The 15524-nt window shown below is 38.3% G+C and overlaps 1 protein-coding gene and 1 non-coding gene across 6 annotated transcripts; one reads left to right on the forward strand and one right to left on the reverse strand.

The window, feature by feature from the left end:
• Positions 1–5384: 5384 nt before the first annotated feature.
• On the reverse strand, positions 5385–5487 carry LOC114825282 (U6 spliceosomal RNA). Its single transcript, XR_003773924.1, has one exon. It is a non-coding gene; the product is annotated as a U6 spliceosomal RNA (small nuclear RNA).
• Positions 5488–7308: 1821 nt separating this feature from the next.
• LOC103435614 (protein ALTERED PHOSPHATE STARVATION RESPONSE 1-like) lies at positions 7309–11805 on the forward strand. 5 transcript variants are annotated; one of them, XM_070822756.1, is made up of 7 exons: positions 7457–7558; positions 7683–7781; positions 7892–8798; positions 9116–9300; positions 9413–9636; positions 10170–10594; positions 10943–11805. In XM_070822756.1, the coding sequence occupies exons 3-7, from the start codon at positions 8021–8023 to the stop codon at positions 10960–10962; spliced, it is 1632 nt and encodes a 543-aa protein (XP_070678857.1). In that variant the 5' UTR covers positions 7457–7558; positions 7683–7781; positions 7892–8020; the 3' UTR covers positions 10963–11805. The 5 variants fall into 5 exon arrangements, with proteins under 5 accessions (XP_070678856.1, XP_070678857.1, XP_070678853.1 ...); XM_070822752.1 differs by having other exon boundaries at positions 10170–10500; XM_070822754.1 differs by having other exon boundaries at positions 8041–8798; positions 10170–10500.
• The last annotated feature ends 3719 nt before the right edge of the window (positions 11806–15524 follow it).

Raw genomic sequence — 15524 nt, forward strand, 5'->3', positions numbered from 1 at the left:
AACTGAAAATACAGTTTTACCCTAACTTTTAACCGTTCTTTAATAGAAATCTTACTTTTAGACTAAATTTGCTAACATTCTAGACCACAGGGGTTTAATTCCTAGTTTTTTCACCACGGGGGTCATCATGCAAGTGTCATATGACCATGGGGATGAACAATCCAATTTAGCCTTAAAAGAAAGCAAAGACTCCTCCACTAAGTAAATCTAAGATTAGATTCAGAGGGGTGTCAAGCCAAGTACAGCACTTATTAACAATAAGACCGAGGCGAGCAAGTTTGTGGGCGATTTCGTTAGCTTGGTGGCGAATATGGGTAAAAGAAACTCCAATGACTGATAGAATCATGGCCTTAATATTCTCTATAATATGTCCAATCGTAGATAGATTAGTAGAAGGTCAGTGATTCCACAATCTGAAGCTAATCATACTCAAACATAATATTTTGATAACCCATGCCGAATCACACTCAAATAGAAATTGGTATTGAATTGAAATATACGTCAACTATAAATTTCAAAATTAAAACTATGAGTATTTCGTGTTCAAATTAATTCTTTTTTCTTAATATAACCGAGTCTGCTGATAATAGTAATACCGATTGTAATTAAAAAAACTTCAACTAATGTATAGACACTAAACTTTTTTAACTATAATTTTTTAGGGTTTTTTTTCTAGTTTATTGACAAGAAAGAATAGAAGCAACAACTATATGTTTGATCCAGCAAGGCCATGTGGGTGTGCGTTACTAACGCCTATATGAAAATAATTAAATTATTCAGCCCAAAACCAAAAGAATAATATTAATTAAATATAAATATAGTATTAGTACGTCGACATTTTAACTGAGATTTTGACTGATTTCCGAGAATAAATATTGATAGGGGTTTGATTAGAAAGATAGTCAATTTATTGTCCCGTGCAGATGCATTGCATAAATTTAGAACCGGGACCAATACGTTGTCGTTTACTTACCTACCCCTCCTTCCCTGCATTGACGGAGACGTATGCTCCGTAAAGTCGGTGATGACGATGCGAGACTTTATGGGAGATTGAAGCGTATTTATGGAATTTCAATATATAGCTCCATTATATATCAGTTATAACATAGGGAATTTTAACAAAAAATTTCTAATACGGTTCATTTTAGAGCAAGTTTACCTCTAAAAAAATGCGTCAGCACTCAGTGAACAGTGATATACCCCAATAAACAGTAATATGCCAAATGCATATTCATTCCTAAAAGAAAATAGCCTAGTCAATTTTATTAAAATATTATTATTTTTTATTATAAAATAATAAAAATAAAATTTTTATTTTTAATTTCTGACTTAAAAAAAAATTTATTATTTTCTGACATTTTTTTTTATTTTTTAAATTTTTTTTGTTGAAAAATCTGGACCGTTGATCTGAAAATCGAACGGTCCTCATTGTACCACATCAGTAGCCATTAATTTTAAATTTCAATTTTTTTTACTGTTGGAAATCCAATGGACAGAGAGGGGCCACGTGTCCCCATGCCAAAACCCCATGATGCGCCTACACAATGGGCCCCATTAGGGCTAGGCACGGGCCGGGCCAGGCCTAAATTTGGAGAAACCGGATCCTACCCGTTTTAAAATGTAACGGGGCGAGTCGGGCTGGGTAGAAGAATTTTGAGTTTAGAAACCAAACCTAACCCGGCCGGTTCAAAGTGGGTCTATGAGTCCAATTACTTTTTTTTTTTTTTTTCTGTTTTTTGGGCATATTGCTAGTTTCTTTTTTTCTTTCTCCTCTTCACAACATCTTCCTTCTTGGGGACGGCAACTTGTTCAACAGCTACCCATAACTACAGATGCTTTGGAATGGATCTACTTCCACTGAAGCGTTCCCGGATTCAATAAGGTGGAGTGCTGAAGCCTACTTGTCGACGCAGCAGCACCTTCTAGACTTCTGGTGGGTTATCAGGCGGTGCCTACAACCAAGAATACAACAGCAGCGGGGAAGGGGATGAGGCAGAAGAGTATGATGGTCTAGGTTTGGTGATTGGGGTTGATTTGCCGAAGGGCTTGAAGTTGAAATCGGAGGTCAGGAGACCCTCGAAGTCGTTCATGGTGATTGGGATTTCTAGGTCTCCCTCTCTCTCCTTCCTCATCCTTCTATTATTGGTTTTTGGCTGTATAAAAACAAATGGAAGGATCTCTGAATTCTCTCAAATGGTAGATGTGGAATTATATGAAAAGTTAAAAATGTTATCTTGTTGCAGAAGAGGACAGGTAACAGGGCAGATTGAGGGAGACAATAATAGTGAGGTGGGGGAAACTTTATTGCTTCTGTCTCTGAGTGTGGCGTGTATGTACTGCATATGTGAAATAACATTAAGGGCTGGTTTGGTATTGCTGTGCTTTGAAAAAAAGCTGCTGTGAGAATAAGCGGTTGTGCTGTGAGAATAAGCGGCTGTGAAATAAATCAGCAAAGTGTTTGGTAAACTTTTTTGTAAAAGTGCTTTTGGAAAAAAAAAAAAAACAGTCTGATAGTGGATCTTTTCATTAAATGAGCATTGTAGCTCTGTGTGCTTTGAAAAAAAAGCTAGTTTTCCAAAGCTACAAATAGCAGCTTCAGCTTTTTCCTTTGATTTCAGTTTATTCTCACAGCAGCTTCCAAAATAAGCCTTTTTTTGTTCAGTTTACCAAACACCTAAAACCCTCACAGCTTTTTTTCATAGGTGCTTTTTTTTTAAGCACCTCACTCCCAAACCACCCCTAACTCTCTCATTTTCCAACAAAAAAAACAGATGTGGCTTCTTATACACCAAGCGTCTGTCTTGGTGATTTTATATTATATTAATTTATAACTTTACAAGTTGTGCATTGTTCAAGATGGAATTGGAAGAAACAAGTTCGGACCTAGGAAACGGTCAGGGCCGGGGGCTCGTTTTCTCTAAATTTGTTACCACCCCGCCCCGTTAATTACATGGATCCGCCCCGTTTTTTGGACCCGCCCCAAACCTGGCCCGAACTGCATATACCCGTCCCGACCCGTGGGTCCAGGACCCGTTTGCCCACCCCTAGGCCCCACCTCTGCGACGTTGTCGGCCATTCGCGACCACGCGGCTGACGCAAAAAAAAAATTTAAATGGCTTGTGACATCATGCTGGTGTCATCATGATGTCACATAGGTCGAGCCTTAGCTCAGCACGTTCTAGGTTGGCCTATGGGACGACTTAGGCTGTCAGTTGGCCGATTTGACTGGGCTGGAGGGAATTGGTTGGGTGCTGAGCTATTTTGGCTGCTGGTTGCCGAGCTATCCACTCCCAGCGAACTTGCTCTTAACAAAAAAACCACATTTTTATACTAAAAAGTCAATCATTGTACTATTCACTTTATCATTTATTTTGTCCTTATCGTTAAAACTCAAAGTTTTCAAACTTTTTTCATTAGTTTTCCTTATAATGAAATTATTATTGAATTCGTAGTTGTCATTCTTAAGAATCGGACTTAAAACATTACTTTCGAGTAAGGTTAGGTGAACCAACTTTTTAGAACACCTTTGTAAATTTATGATGTGTCATTAATAGAAAATAAACATGTTAATCAACAGTTAAGTAATAATTCAATCATTAACAGCTACATTATATGATTTACAAAATATTGCTTAAATAGATTATCTGAAGCATTATTAATTACTTTGTAACTTATAAGTGAATAAAAATATTATTCTACGATAAAACTAAAATGATAGTAAACTTAACATAGAGTGTTATTATGTCCCCTTACATGTCATGTTATCACTCTTACTCAATGGTCAATATTTAGGTTGGGGGGTTAGATAATAGTAAGGTATAGTTGTACTTATTTTCACTTATAAGTGAAAGATTTTAGATTCGATTCTCGCTAAAGACGAATTTAAACCTTATTCTTGCTAGCCCATTGTGAGACTAAGCCCACTCATTTCCCCTTAGTGTAGATAATATCGTTTGTTAGAAAAATAAAAATTTAGGTTGGGGTGTATCTTCATGTCATCAATTGGGCATCTTTCATGAAAGTTAAAAAGCTCTTGTATTTTGGTTAAGTGTGGCCTCACATTGATCAACTGGGTGTGTGAGTTGTTTTAATTAGACAATACTAATGTTTATTTTCTAAAAACAAGTTGCAAAACCAAACATAAGAATAAGAAATACAAGGGTACATGAAACTTAAATAAGATAATTATACTATTTTTTTAGTAGATCGATAACATTAGTGAGTTAAATAGTTAGTTGTCAGGACAAGAGAAATCGATATGAATAAAAAAAATACATAGACATAATTATTTTCTACCACTGTAGTAATGCGCCATCTGCAAATTAATTCTACCGGTTTATTAAAGTTTCAAGTTCATTGTATTGCTTAAAAAATAATGGCTAGGATTTGAAAAATAGTGATTGCACATAAACGTAGGTGTGAAGTTTTGTGCAGAGTTCAATGCAATGCAAAACACACATAATCTTGTATAATGTAAGTTTGCACGGCGTGGGAGGGACGTTCAGATAACATGAGTATTTATTGTATCAGAATTTGCGTTGTTTACTTTGTACTTCATAATTTACTTTGCAAAACAATAAAATACAACATTTCCAACCAATCGATATGACCGTGGAAAGCGGTTTTTGCTAAAACTCGAGCAATTTCTTGAAAACTCGCTTAATCTTTGAAACTTTATTTTTGTTAGTTGATGATGAGAGAGGAGAGGAAGGAGTCAAACATGAATGTCTTACATATTCGGGAAAAAAAAATATAATTAGACTAGTAACTAATTGATATGTTGTGAATGAAATTTGATGAACGTGATATAAAATTGGTAAACATTAACGAGCCTTAAGCCGCAATAATTGATACAAAGCACACAAATGACCGTTACGATGGAGGTCTCAAGTTCGACTTACTTGAATGACGAGTTTGACATCTAATTTTATTATTAGACCTTACATGTAAGAGAAGTACTTTTATAGCATAAATGCACATTCATCGTGTCTACAATTCAACGCCATATGACAAAAGAATTGCACATGTCGTTCTAGCACCGACACAAAATGCTACAATATCGTATACTCGTGTCACGTAAGTTCGTTTAGGCTATTAACCCACCAAAACAAGGCCCTAGCATTACTAACACCGTATAACACCCTTTGCTGCCATGAAGAGTCGCCGCTGCCGACCACGGGAGGATAAACCACCACCATAGTCGCGTTATATACATCTTTTTCCTTCTCAGCTGCCTTGCAAACAGATCAAAAAGCAATGAGATACTGGAGATATAAGACACTTCCCATAGCTTCAAACCCAAAACTGCATTCAACTATGCAATTGACCCTTCGGATTCCAGGAAGCACCCTGATACACCGGGAAAACAGCGCAAAAACAGCAAAAAAAATTTGGACCATTTCTCGATTTATGCGTGTCATCCTTGCGCAGGGGCTATGCTAATCTTCTCTGTATCGTTCCAATTTTATCGGATGTCCCCGAAGGGACAAGCAGTGTTGTGGAGCAAAGGTATATAAAACATTCATGCATAGCACGACTGGCCGATGTGGGACAAGTGTTGCCTTGTTTTTAATACTTGGTTTTCCTTCTTTACCAATCAGGACTCGGGCCCCAACCCAATCTGACGCACACAGGCCTAACTGGGCTTTTCCTTCGTGGGTTCGAATTAATTTGTTAATTTTAACTTGCGTACTTCCTCTTTTCCAATAAAATAAACTGGAAAAATTGTAATTGGAGCTTTTTGAACTTTGAAAGTAACACGTCTCCGCAGCCCTCTCTTGCATGCTAAATGCGCACCTTTAGACCATCTCCAACCGATGGCTGGCCAGATGGTTTGTTTTAGTCCTTTGGTCCTCCAAGATCCTGCAAGATATTAATATTCTAAAGAACAGTACATGACTATATTTGCCTCCGTCTCCAACTGAAGGCCAGATGGCTCGTTTTAGCCCTGTCACAAAAAACCGTCTCCAACCGAGGGCCAGATGGCCATAAGGCCAAACATAATTTATTATTTAAAAACTACAACTTAAAATAAAATGAAACAAATTTTATGAAATAGAAGTTATAGGAAAAAATGGAATTTTAAAAAAATATGAAACAAATTTTGTAAAATAAAAGTTATAGGTAAAAATAGAAGTTATATGAAAAATTTTGTAAATAAAAAACAATAATAAAATTGTAAAAAATGTTGCATTTGAATTCTTTCTTAAGAAATCCTGTCGGTTATAACCGACAGGAATACATTTAACCGACAGTAATACATATATATTAAGTAATAGAATGTATTCCTGTCGGCTATAACCGATAGAAATAACAAAACATTTAAAAAAAAAAAGGCCAGCCCCATGCTGGCTGCATGCAGCCAGCTCTCTCAGATTCCGTGAGGCCCTCCCAGATTCCAGAGCCCTCTGGCCTAGCCCTAGGTTGGAGACGATTTTCGGGCTATTTTCGGCCCTCTGGACCCTTCGGTTGGAGATGACCTTACGTTCACTCCAATCATTAGAAGATATGCGCTTGGCACCATCATATAATGTTTTATTTAGTGAGTAATTATATGTTTCATCATAAAATTACATGTTGATGTGTAACTTATACATTAATGTTTTTTCTTATGAGACATCATTTAAGTGTATTGAGTGACGTATGAGCATGTTAGCCATTAAGCTTAATATATGACAAGTCACGTAAACCTAACACGGAGAAAATACATTAATATATGATGTGGGACGTTGGGATCAATACGTTAATTCCTAGTCTTTTGGTTAATACAATACTTGCGACATGCAAACTTTATAATATACTCATATCATAACACGCAAAAGATAACATCCCGAACACTTTTCTTTGTGAATTCATGCTAAAAAACCTATGGAGCATGGACCCCTCTCATTGCTAAAATGCGCCGAGGGCGACTACTGTAACACTCTCCAGTCCTCTTGTACAGTACTGTTGCAAATGGTGGAGTGGCCTCCCCAAAAAGGAATCATGGCTGTAATTCATGATCGTGAGTTGCTTCTTGGGCAAGTATTATAATAATGTTCCTGTGCTAAAATGCGCCTCCTCTCTCTCTCTCTCTCTCTCTCTCTCTCTCTCTCTCTTGTCCTTGGATGCTTCTCTTTCTCTCTTGGGTCTCGAGCTCATCTCTCTCTCCTTGCTTTCTCTCTCCTCTCTGCGTGCTTGGAGAGATGGTCTCCATTTGAAAAGCATGGAAAAGGCAACATTCATTTGTTGAAGAAGGTTCTAGTTTCTGTGACAACGTTTGGAAAGCCCAAAACCTTGCTACTAGTAATATCAGTGATTGTCGTTTTTACTCCTGTCGTTTATTCTGGGCATGGCAAATCCCTGCTCCTCTTTCTCTCTCTACCCCTTTCTCTCTCTTAACAGTTTCCATGTCGGGCCCATTCTTTATCTTGTCGTCTTGCTTTCCATTTTTTTGATAAATTATTTTATTCATTTTATGAAAGTTCAAAATTTTTATGTAACCAAATAAAAAATGCAACATTTCAAAAACACCTCTGGAACTGCTTGGCAGGAAAATCACCTCTCCTGAAAAGCTGCTGTAAAACCCATTAATTTGTATTATTTTTTCATTCCAGTTCTGTTTGGTTGTGGAGATACGGAGATTTTGGGAAGTGGGTCACTTTTTTTTACTGATATTTTTGTTTTCTTTGGGGACTTTGAAGCACTGGAAGTGTGGATGCATGCAGTGCAAGGATAGCAGATTCATTGGTGAAAGATGCCAACTTTCTCTGTGTATGCTTGAAAATTCACTGAGAAAAAAGGTACCCACTTTACCTTTCTCTTTTTCTGTTACTTCTACAACCTCTGAAGCCTTCTGGTTTTCGAAAGATTTTGAATTTGTTAGTTTTTATTTATTTATATTTATTTTCAGTGATCAGAAAAAAAGGAATGCATGTAATGGATGTTATGAAAATTGGATGTGGAAGTTTTGCTAGTGTAATTTCAGTAACTAGGCAGAAGAAATTGTGTTATTTTTGGTAGAATTTGGTAATTTGGAAAGATGGGTTGTGTTGCATCTAGGATTGATAAGGAAGAGAGGGTGAGGGTTTGCAAGGAGAGAAAGAAGCTAATGAAACATTTGGTAGGGTTTAGAGGTGAATTTGCAGAGGCTCAGTTGGATTATGTAAGATCATTGAGAAACACTGGAGCAGCACTGAGACAATTTACGGAGTCGGCGACGTTGGAGCTTGATAGTACTGCTCCATACGGCTTGGAATTTCAAGCCTCACCGCCTCTCCCTTTGCCTCCTTCCCCGCCTCCACCACCCCCTTTGAGCCCTGATTTGAGAAAGTTGTATGATAGTTACACGGAAGAAGTATGCATTGAGCTTACTAAGGATGATAGCAGCACTCCACCACCTCCTCCAGGCCCTAGCTCGTCGTGGGAGTCTTGGGACCCCTTTGGCCCTTCTTCACCGGAGCATCATAAACATGATGAAATGGTGGAACCACTTGAGGAAAAATGGGAAGAGGCCAAAATGGAATTTGAGGAAGACGAACAGGAAGAGCAAACGGTTGCTAATGCTGTGAATTCGCCACCTAATAATCTGCAGCTTGCAGAACCCATCGTGGAGGATGTATCGGTGAAGAAGCGGCATACTATGGACACTGCAGATGTGCCCATGGTACTACGGAGAAGCAAGAAGACCTTGGATGGTATAGCTACTGTGTTAGATGATTATTTTCTGAAATCATCAGATGGTTTAAAGGAAATTGCTGTTCTTATGGACATCCAAGGAGGGGACACTTTTGTGCCACTCAGTACTAACGAAAGCAAATGTAAGATGTCGATTTATGGATTTGGTTTCTTAAATGTTGTCTTCTTTTATTTCTTGACAATTTTTTTTACAGACACAAACTTTATAACAAAGTTGGAGAAAAGTACCAGTAGCATGGTAGAGAACTTCGTAAAACTAAATACACACTTCTAACTTGAAAATACATCACATTGAAGTCAAAATTTCAAACGTATTAGTTTTCTACAACACTTTGTTATCGTGCAGCTTAACGCAGTCTCTATGCCTGTGCACTTGTGTTTACTGGCTGTTTCGCTTATTAAGCTCCTCCACATATTTTCTTTGCGGTACGATTTGCAGGGAAGAGTTCCAATTCCACAAAGGTCTTTAGTGCATTCCCATGGAGCTGGTCTTCTAGGTCACTTCAATTTCCTAAAGATGTGGTTGAGTCTAGTGGTTCAAGTGAACCATGCAGGCCAGGAGCTCATTGCATCACACTGAAAAAATTATATGGTCACGAAAAGAAACTTTACAAAGAAGTTAAGGTAAGAATAGTAATTGACGGTAGTGTATCCAGTGAAGATATTCAGAATGTGTATTTAAATATCACAAGCTAGGCCTTGTCCCCCTCCGAATTTAATCATTTTTATTGTGCAGGAGGAAGAGTTTATCAAATTTGAGCATGACGGGAAAACCAAATTACTACAAAAACTAGAGGATGAAAACAATGACTCGACCAGGACTGAGAAAATTCGGCTGAGCGTTGAGAGTTTGGAGTCTGAAATCTTACGTCTTCAGCACTCAATCAGCTCTACTTGTTCTTCTATAGTGAAGCTCATAGATAATGAGCTGTATCCTCAGTTGGTCAAGCTAACTTCCGGGTATTGTTGAGATTATGAAAACCATTGTTTTTTCCTTGGTCTAGAAAAATAACATGGATGCTATTCTATTAGCTTTAGATTATGGAGGACCGTAGAATGTATAAAGTACTCTTGATCACTTGGGTAAAATTGTCCATGATGATGGAAATTATGATTTTTTTCTGTTCTCATTCATCTCATTCACCATAGTTATCAGACAGTGATGATATTGTATCCTCCTCTTGGTTCTATAAATTTCATTAGTACTCCTTCCTTCACACTTTCTTTTGCATACAGCAGGGTGTTTAGTAGTCTTTCTGGTCGATACCAACCTAGTAGCGAGTACATGGAACAAGAAGTTGTTTTATCCCTAAGCACCCTTTTAATTGAAGAAAACCTTGATTTAATTGTACTTCATTTGTCTTCAGGATTAAAATCGCGTTACCTTGAACATGGATTCTCAACTGCCCTTCTACACATTTTAATGGAATATGGTGAAACACTTCCCCACTTATTTGTATCCTGAGATGTCTTTTTGCATGGCCCTCTTGCAGGCTTTTGCACTTGTGGAGAACGATGTATGAATGTCACCGAGTTCAGCATTATATCTCCCAGCAGTTGAATACTCTTACAGATATCCAAAAGCTAGACTTGAGTAGCAACTACCACCGCCAAGCAACAATTCAACTAGAAACCGAGGTCTCTTGCTGGTACAACCACTTCTGCAAAGTCATAAAATCTCAACAAGAGTATGTTAGAACCCTCTCCAGGTGGATCCAACTTACTGACAGTCTTGTTGATGATGATCGAAAGAGTCTGTACTCATCTTCTATTTGTTGGATGTGTGAACAATGGAATCTTGCCTTTGAAAGATTACAGGATAAGGTACTTCTGTTGGCTATCACTGATTTTCCTGACAAGATTTTCAGTCTTTCACACTTGTATAACAAAATACGAGTTGGACGCTTGCTGTGCAGAGGTAAAACATGTGGTTGAATTTTGACAGAAAAACAAATGTGCTTACATTTCTTGCTGCATCTTATGAGAATTGAGAAGGTATTAAATTGAGTACTAGACGTTGAGGTATTAGGCAATCAAGATGTACTGAGATGTGGAAATTGGATGAATCAATTGTGCTTTAGATTAAGTGCAAATCCTCATAAGTATCTTGAAATTTAAGAATAATTGATTACTTTTACGAACCATTTTATTTCGTAACCTAGTTTGTGCTTGGCGTTGTACTTATAATTCTGAAACTATAAGTTACAACCTGTGCTGTTTTATGTGGGGAGCTATGATTTTTTATGCTTTTGATTTTTGCTTGCAGGAGGCAGCAGAAGCCATTAAGAGCCTTCTATCAGCCATCCGCTTGATTTTCATGCAGCAAGAAGAGGAGCACAATCTGCAGAAAAAATACGAAAAACTTGACAAAAGGCTGCAAAAGGAGTTATGTACATTAGCTGAGATGGAGGAAAAGAGAACTGCGGAAGATGGGTGTTCTAGTTTAGGCCCTAAGCATCCATTGTTGCTTAAGCGCGCCAAAACTGAAGCCTTAAAGAAGCAAGTGGACAGCGAGAAGGCTAAATATCTCAACTCGGTCCAGGTTGGTAAGGCCATGACATTGGAAAACCTGAAAACGAGCCTTCCTAATGTATTCCAAGCGTTAATGACGTCTACAAGTCGCTATGTCGAAGCCGTTGAGGCTGTTTGTGGGCACATTATAACAGCTGATGGTTTTGATTCCAATTCTGAAACTGGACTGCGCCCAACTTGATAGATTTATACTGGGGGGCTAGCAGGTTATCGGTGTAGTTGAAATTCCACTTCTGAAACTAGGAAATCAGCTATGCAGCATGTTTAGAGGAAACTGCAGCAGTGCAGAAAGAGAAAGGGACGTAAATGCCTTTGCCGGTGTCAATTTGCCGCCAAGAACAGTGAATGATGTTGGTGTCACAACAACTGGGATGCTGTTCAGTATAAAACTGTTAAACGGGCAAAACGGGGGCAGCTGGTCAGAGAAACTCTTAAGATTACGAATGAGATAGTCCTCAGAAAATGTGTTATCCACTGAATCTAGCGACGCAATTGTGCTTTAGATGTTGCTGAAAAATTAGGGAGAAAAAAACCTTTCAGGATGATTGTGTTGTGCATTACAGAATATAGTAACTGTGCTTTAGGTGTTGTGCATGACATGCGTTGTACCGGTAACTTGCGACTCTTGTCATGTTGGGGGTCAACAACGATGTTTTGGCATGCCACGATGCGAGGGTTAGCGTGTCATGCCATGCATTTTTCTAACACTTTGACACGCTAACCTCGCATCATGGCATGCCAAAACATCACTGTTGGCATATGGCATGCATTTTACCGACGTTTTGCATGCTTGGCATGTGATGGGATGTTATGAGATTAGGATGCCGTGACATGCATTGCTGACATCTAAATTATTCTGAAATAGTAGGTTAAGTGCTGGCAAAATGTTGGCATGCCATGATGTGTTAGCGTAGCCATGACTTGTCTTGACACACTAACCATTGCATCGTGGCGCGCCATAACAAGCGTTGCAAATTGATGATTAAATGCATGGTGTGTCATGACATATTTTGCCAACAATTCGAGACGCTTGTCATGTCGGGACCAACAATGATGTTTTGGCATGCCACGATGCGAGGGTTAGCATGTGATGCCATGCATTTTTCTAACACTTTGACACATAACCCTTGCATCGTGCCACACCAAAACATCGTTATTAGCCCCGACACTAGTCTCTTTTCTAAATTATTCCAAAATAGTAGGCAAAGTGTTGGCAAAATGCATGTAACAAAAAGGATCTAGGAAAGAGCAGACCTCGAAGCCTTAAATTATTTTTTTGGAAATTATTACGACATAGTAGCAATTATATATGAAGGGTTTTTACAGGTAATAACACGTCCACTGATTGAGCTGCATATTTATAAAGATTATTACCGATAAGAACGCTTGTAAATTTTCAGCTCTACTAATGAACGTGTTTTTACTGGTTGAACACGTGTAAATTTTTCAGCTCTACTAATGAACGTGTTCTTACCGATGAGAACACGTTCATATATGACTAGTGTCATGTTTTGTACTAATTTCTGAAAAAAAATAATTTTAGGCCCCAAAGTCTACTCTTTCCTAAATCATTTTTCCTTTTTAAATTATTTCAAAGGGCAAGGTGTTAGAAAAATGCATGTCATAACAAGCCTTGCGAGTTGTCAACTAAATACATCATGAATTGTTGACAGAATGCATGACGTAAACCCTCCCATCAAGCATCATGAATTGTCGACAGAATGCATGACGTGTCATGACATGCATTCTACCGACAATTCGTGACACTTGTCATGTCGGGGTCAACATCGATGTTTTGGAGTGCCATGATGTGAGGGTTAGCGTGTCATGCCATGCATTTTTCTAACATTTTGACATGCTAACCCTTGCATCGTGGCACGTCAAAACATTGTTATTGGCATGCGATGACACTTCATGGCATGCGTTTTGCTGAGGTTTTGCGCGCTTGGCATGTGATGAGAATGTTATGGGATTAGGATGTCGAGACATGCATTGCTGACATCTAAATTATTTCGAAATAGTATGCAAAGTATTGGCAAAATGATGGCATGCCACGATGCGAGTGTTAGTGTAGCCATGACTTGTCTTGACACACTAACCCCCCATCATGGCACGCCAAACAAGCCTCACGAATTGTTAACAGAATGCATGGCGTGTCATGACATGCATTTTGCCGACAATTCACGACACTTGTCATGTCGGGGCCAACATCGATGTTTTGGCGTGCCACAATGCAAGAGTTAGCATATCATGCCATGCATTTTTATAACACTGACACGCTAACTCTCACATCGTGGCACGCAAGCATCACTATTAACCTTGACCTAGCCTTGCTTCTAAATTATTCCAAAATAGTAGGCAAAGTGTTGGCAAAATGCATGTAAAAGAAAAAAAAAAGGATCTAGGAAACAGTAGTATTAGAGCCTTAAATTATAGAGTAAATTGTAGTTATGGTCCCTTAACTTTAACTCAGTTGGAGCAATGGTCCATCAACTAAAAATCCATTACCATTGGTCCATCAACTCATCAAAACGTGCAGCTATGATCCCTTAACTAAAAATCCATTACCATTAGTTCCTCAACTTTAATTCAACTGGAGAAATGGTCCCTTAACTTTAACCCAATTGTAGCAATGGTCCTTCCAACATAACTCGTTTTGACAAATTTTTTGACGTAGTTGACGAAGAGGACCATAATTACACACTTTGATGAGTTGAGGAACCCTGATTATATAAATGGTTATTCCAACATAACTTATTTTGACAAAATTTTGACAAAATTGATGAAAAGGACTATAGCTACACATTTTGATAAGTTGAGGGACCAATGGTAATGAATTTTTAGTTGAGGGACCATTGTTCCAATTTGATTAAAGTTGAGGAACCATTGCTACAATTTACTCTAAATTATAATTTTGGAAATTACTACAACATAGTAGGTAATTATATATGAAGGGTTCTTACAGGTAAGAACACATTCACTAATTGAGCTGAAATTTTACATATGTTAATACTGGTAAGAACGCTTGTAAATTTTTAGCTCTAATAATAAACGTGTTCTTACCGGTAAGAACATGTATGAATTTTAAGCTTTACTAATGAATGTGTTTTTACCGGTAAGTAAGAACAAATATGAAGCTTTACTAATGAACGTGTTTTTACCGGTAAGAACATGTTAATATATGACTGGCGTCCTATTTTGTACCAATTTCTAAACTCGGTCCAGGTTAGTAAGGCCATGACATTGGAAAACCAGAAAACGAGCCTTCCTAATGTATTCCAAGCGTTAATGACGTCTTCGAGTCGCTATGTTGAAGCCACTGAGGCTGTTTGTGGGCACATTAAACCAGCTGATGGTTTTGATTCCAATTCTGAAACTGCACTCCCCCCAACTTGATAGATGTATACTGGGGGGGGGGGGGGGTGGGGCTAGCAGGTTATCGGCGTAGTTGAAATTCCACTTCTGAAACTAGGTAATAAGCTAGACATCATGTTTAGAGGAAACCGCAGCGCTGCAAAAAGAGAGGGGGACGTATAAATGCATTTGCAGTCAATTCGCCGCCAAGAACAGTGAATGATGTTGGTGTCTCAACAACTGGGATGCTGTTCAGTATAAAACTGTTAAACTGGAAAACGGAGGCAGCTGGTCGATCAGAGAAACTCTAAGATTACGAATGAGATAGTCTGCGGAAAATGTGTTATCCACTGAATCTATCGACGCAATTGTGCTTTAGGTGGTGCTGAAAAATCAGGGAGAAGAAACTTTCAGGATGATGTGTTGTGTATTACAGAAGACAGTAACTGCGCTTTACGGAAACTTGGCAGCTCGTCATTTCTTATATGCTTTGAACTCGGTTTTGGAAACTTGTCTCCCAAGTCCCAAGGCATAACATCTGCAACATTATTTGTTCAGATGAACGTGCGAAGGATTTACTTTCAATGCGTGCCATCTAGAAATGTCAAGGGAAGCTGCAATCTACGTTTTGAGCATACCTGAAGTGCATTAACATCTGTTGACATCATATTGTTGATTTGATCCCCCTCACGAGCCATAGCGAACTGTTGTCATACATCTTTTTCTCTACGTAACTTGGTGAGTGTTGTAGATTTTTGAGAATAAGTTCTCGAGTAAAGTTTATTCTCGATTATAGATAAGAACCTGTATTATCGTAGGGTAAAATGTCTCTTCATCACATAACATGTCGTGTGATAAAAGAAATAGAGATATACAAGCAATTTAGTACGAAATAATTGGAGACTTGACCCACTTGTGCGTCTGAACAAAATATAAAAAGTGATGTACACACACACACACCA

Source organism: Malus domestica, chromosome 05 (assembly GCF_042453785.1).
Source record: "Malus domestica chromosome 05, GDT2T_hap1".
Lineage (NCBI taxonomy): Eukaryota > Viridiplantae > Streptophyta > Magnoliopsida > Rosales > Rosaceae > Malus > Malus domestica.

Bases quoted from the DNA above. Each gene is read 5' to 3' on its own strand.
- LOC103435614 (XM_070822752.1), top strand. From the start codon at position 8,021: ATGGGTTGTGTTGCATCTAGGATTGATAAGGAAGAGAGGGTGAGGGTT. The intron at 9,637-10,169 runs GTATTGTTGAGA...GCCCTCTTGCAG, and splicing joins TTGGTCAAGCTAACTTCCGG to GCTTTTGCACTTGTGGAGAA. The intron at 10,501-10,942 runs GTACTTCTGTTG...TTTTGCTTGCAG, and splicing joins TTGAAAGATTACAGGATAAG to GAGGCAGCAGAAGCCATTAA.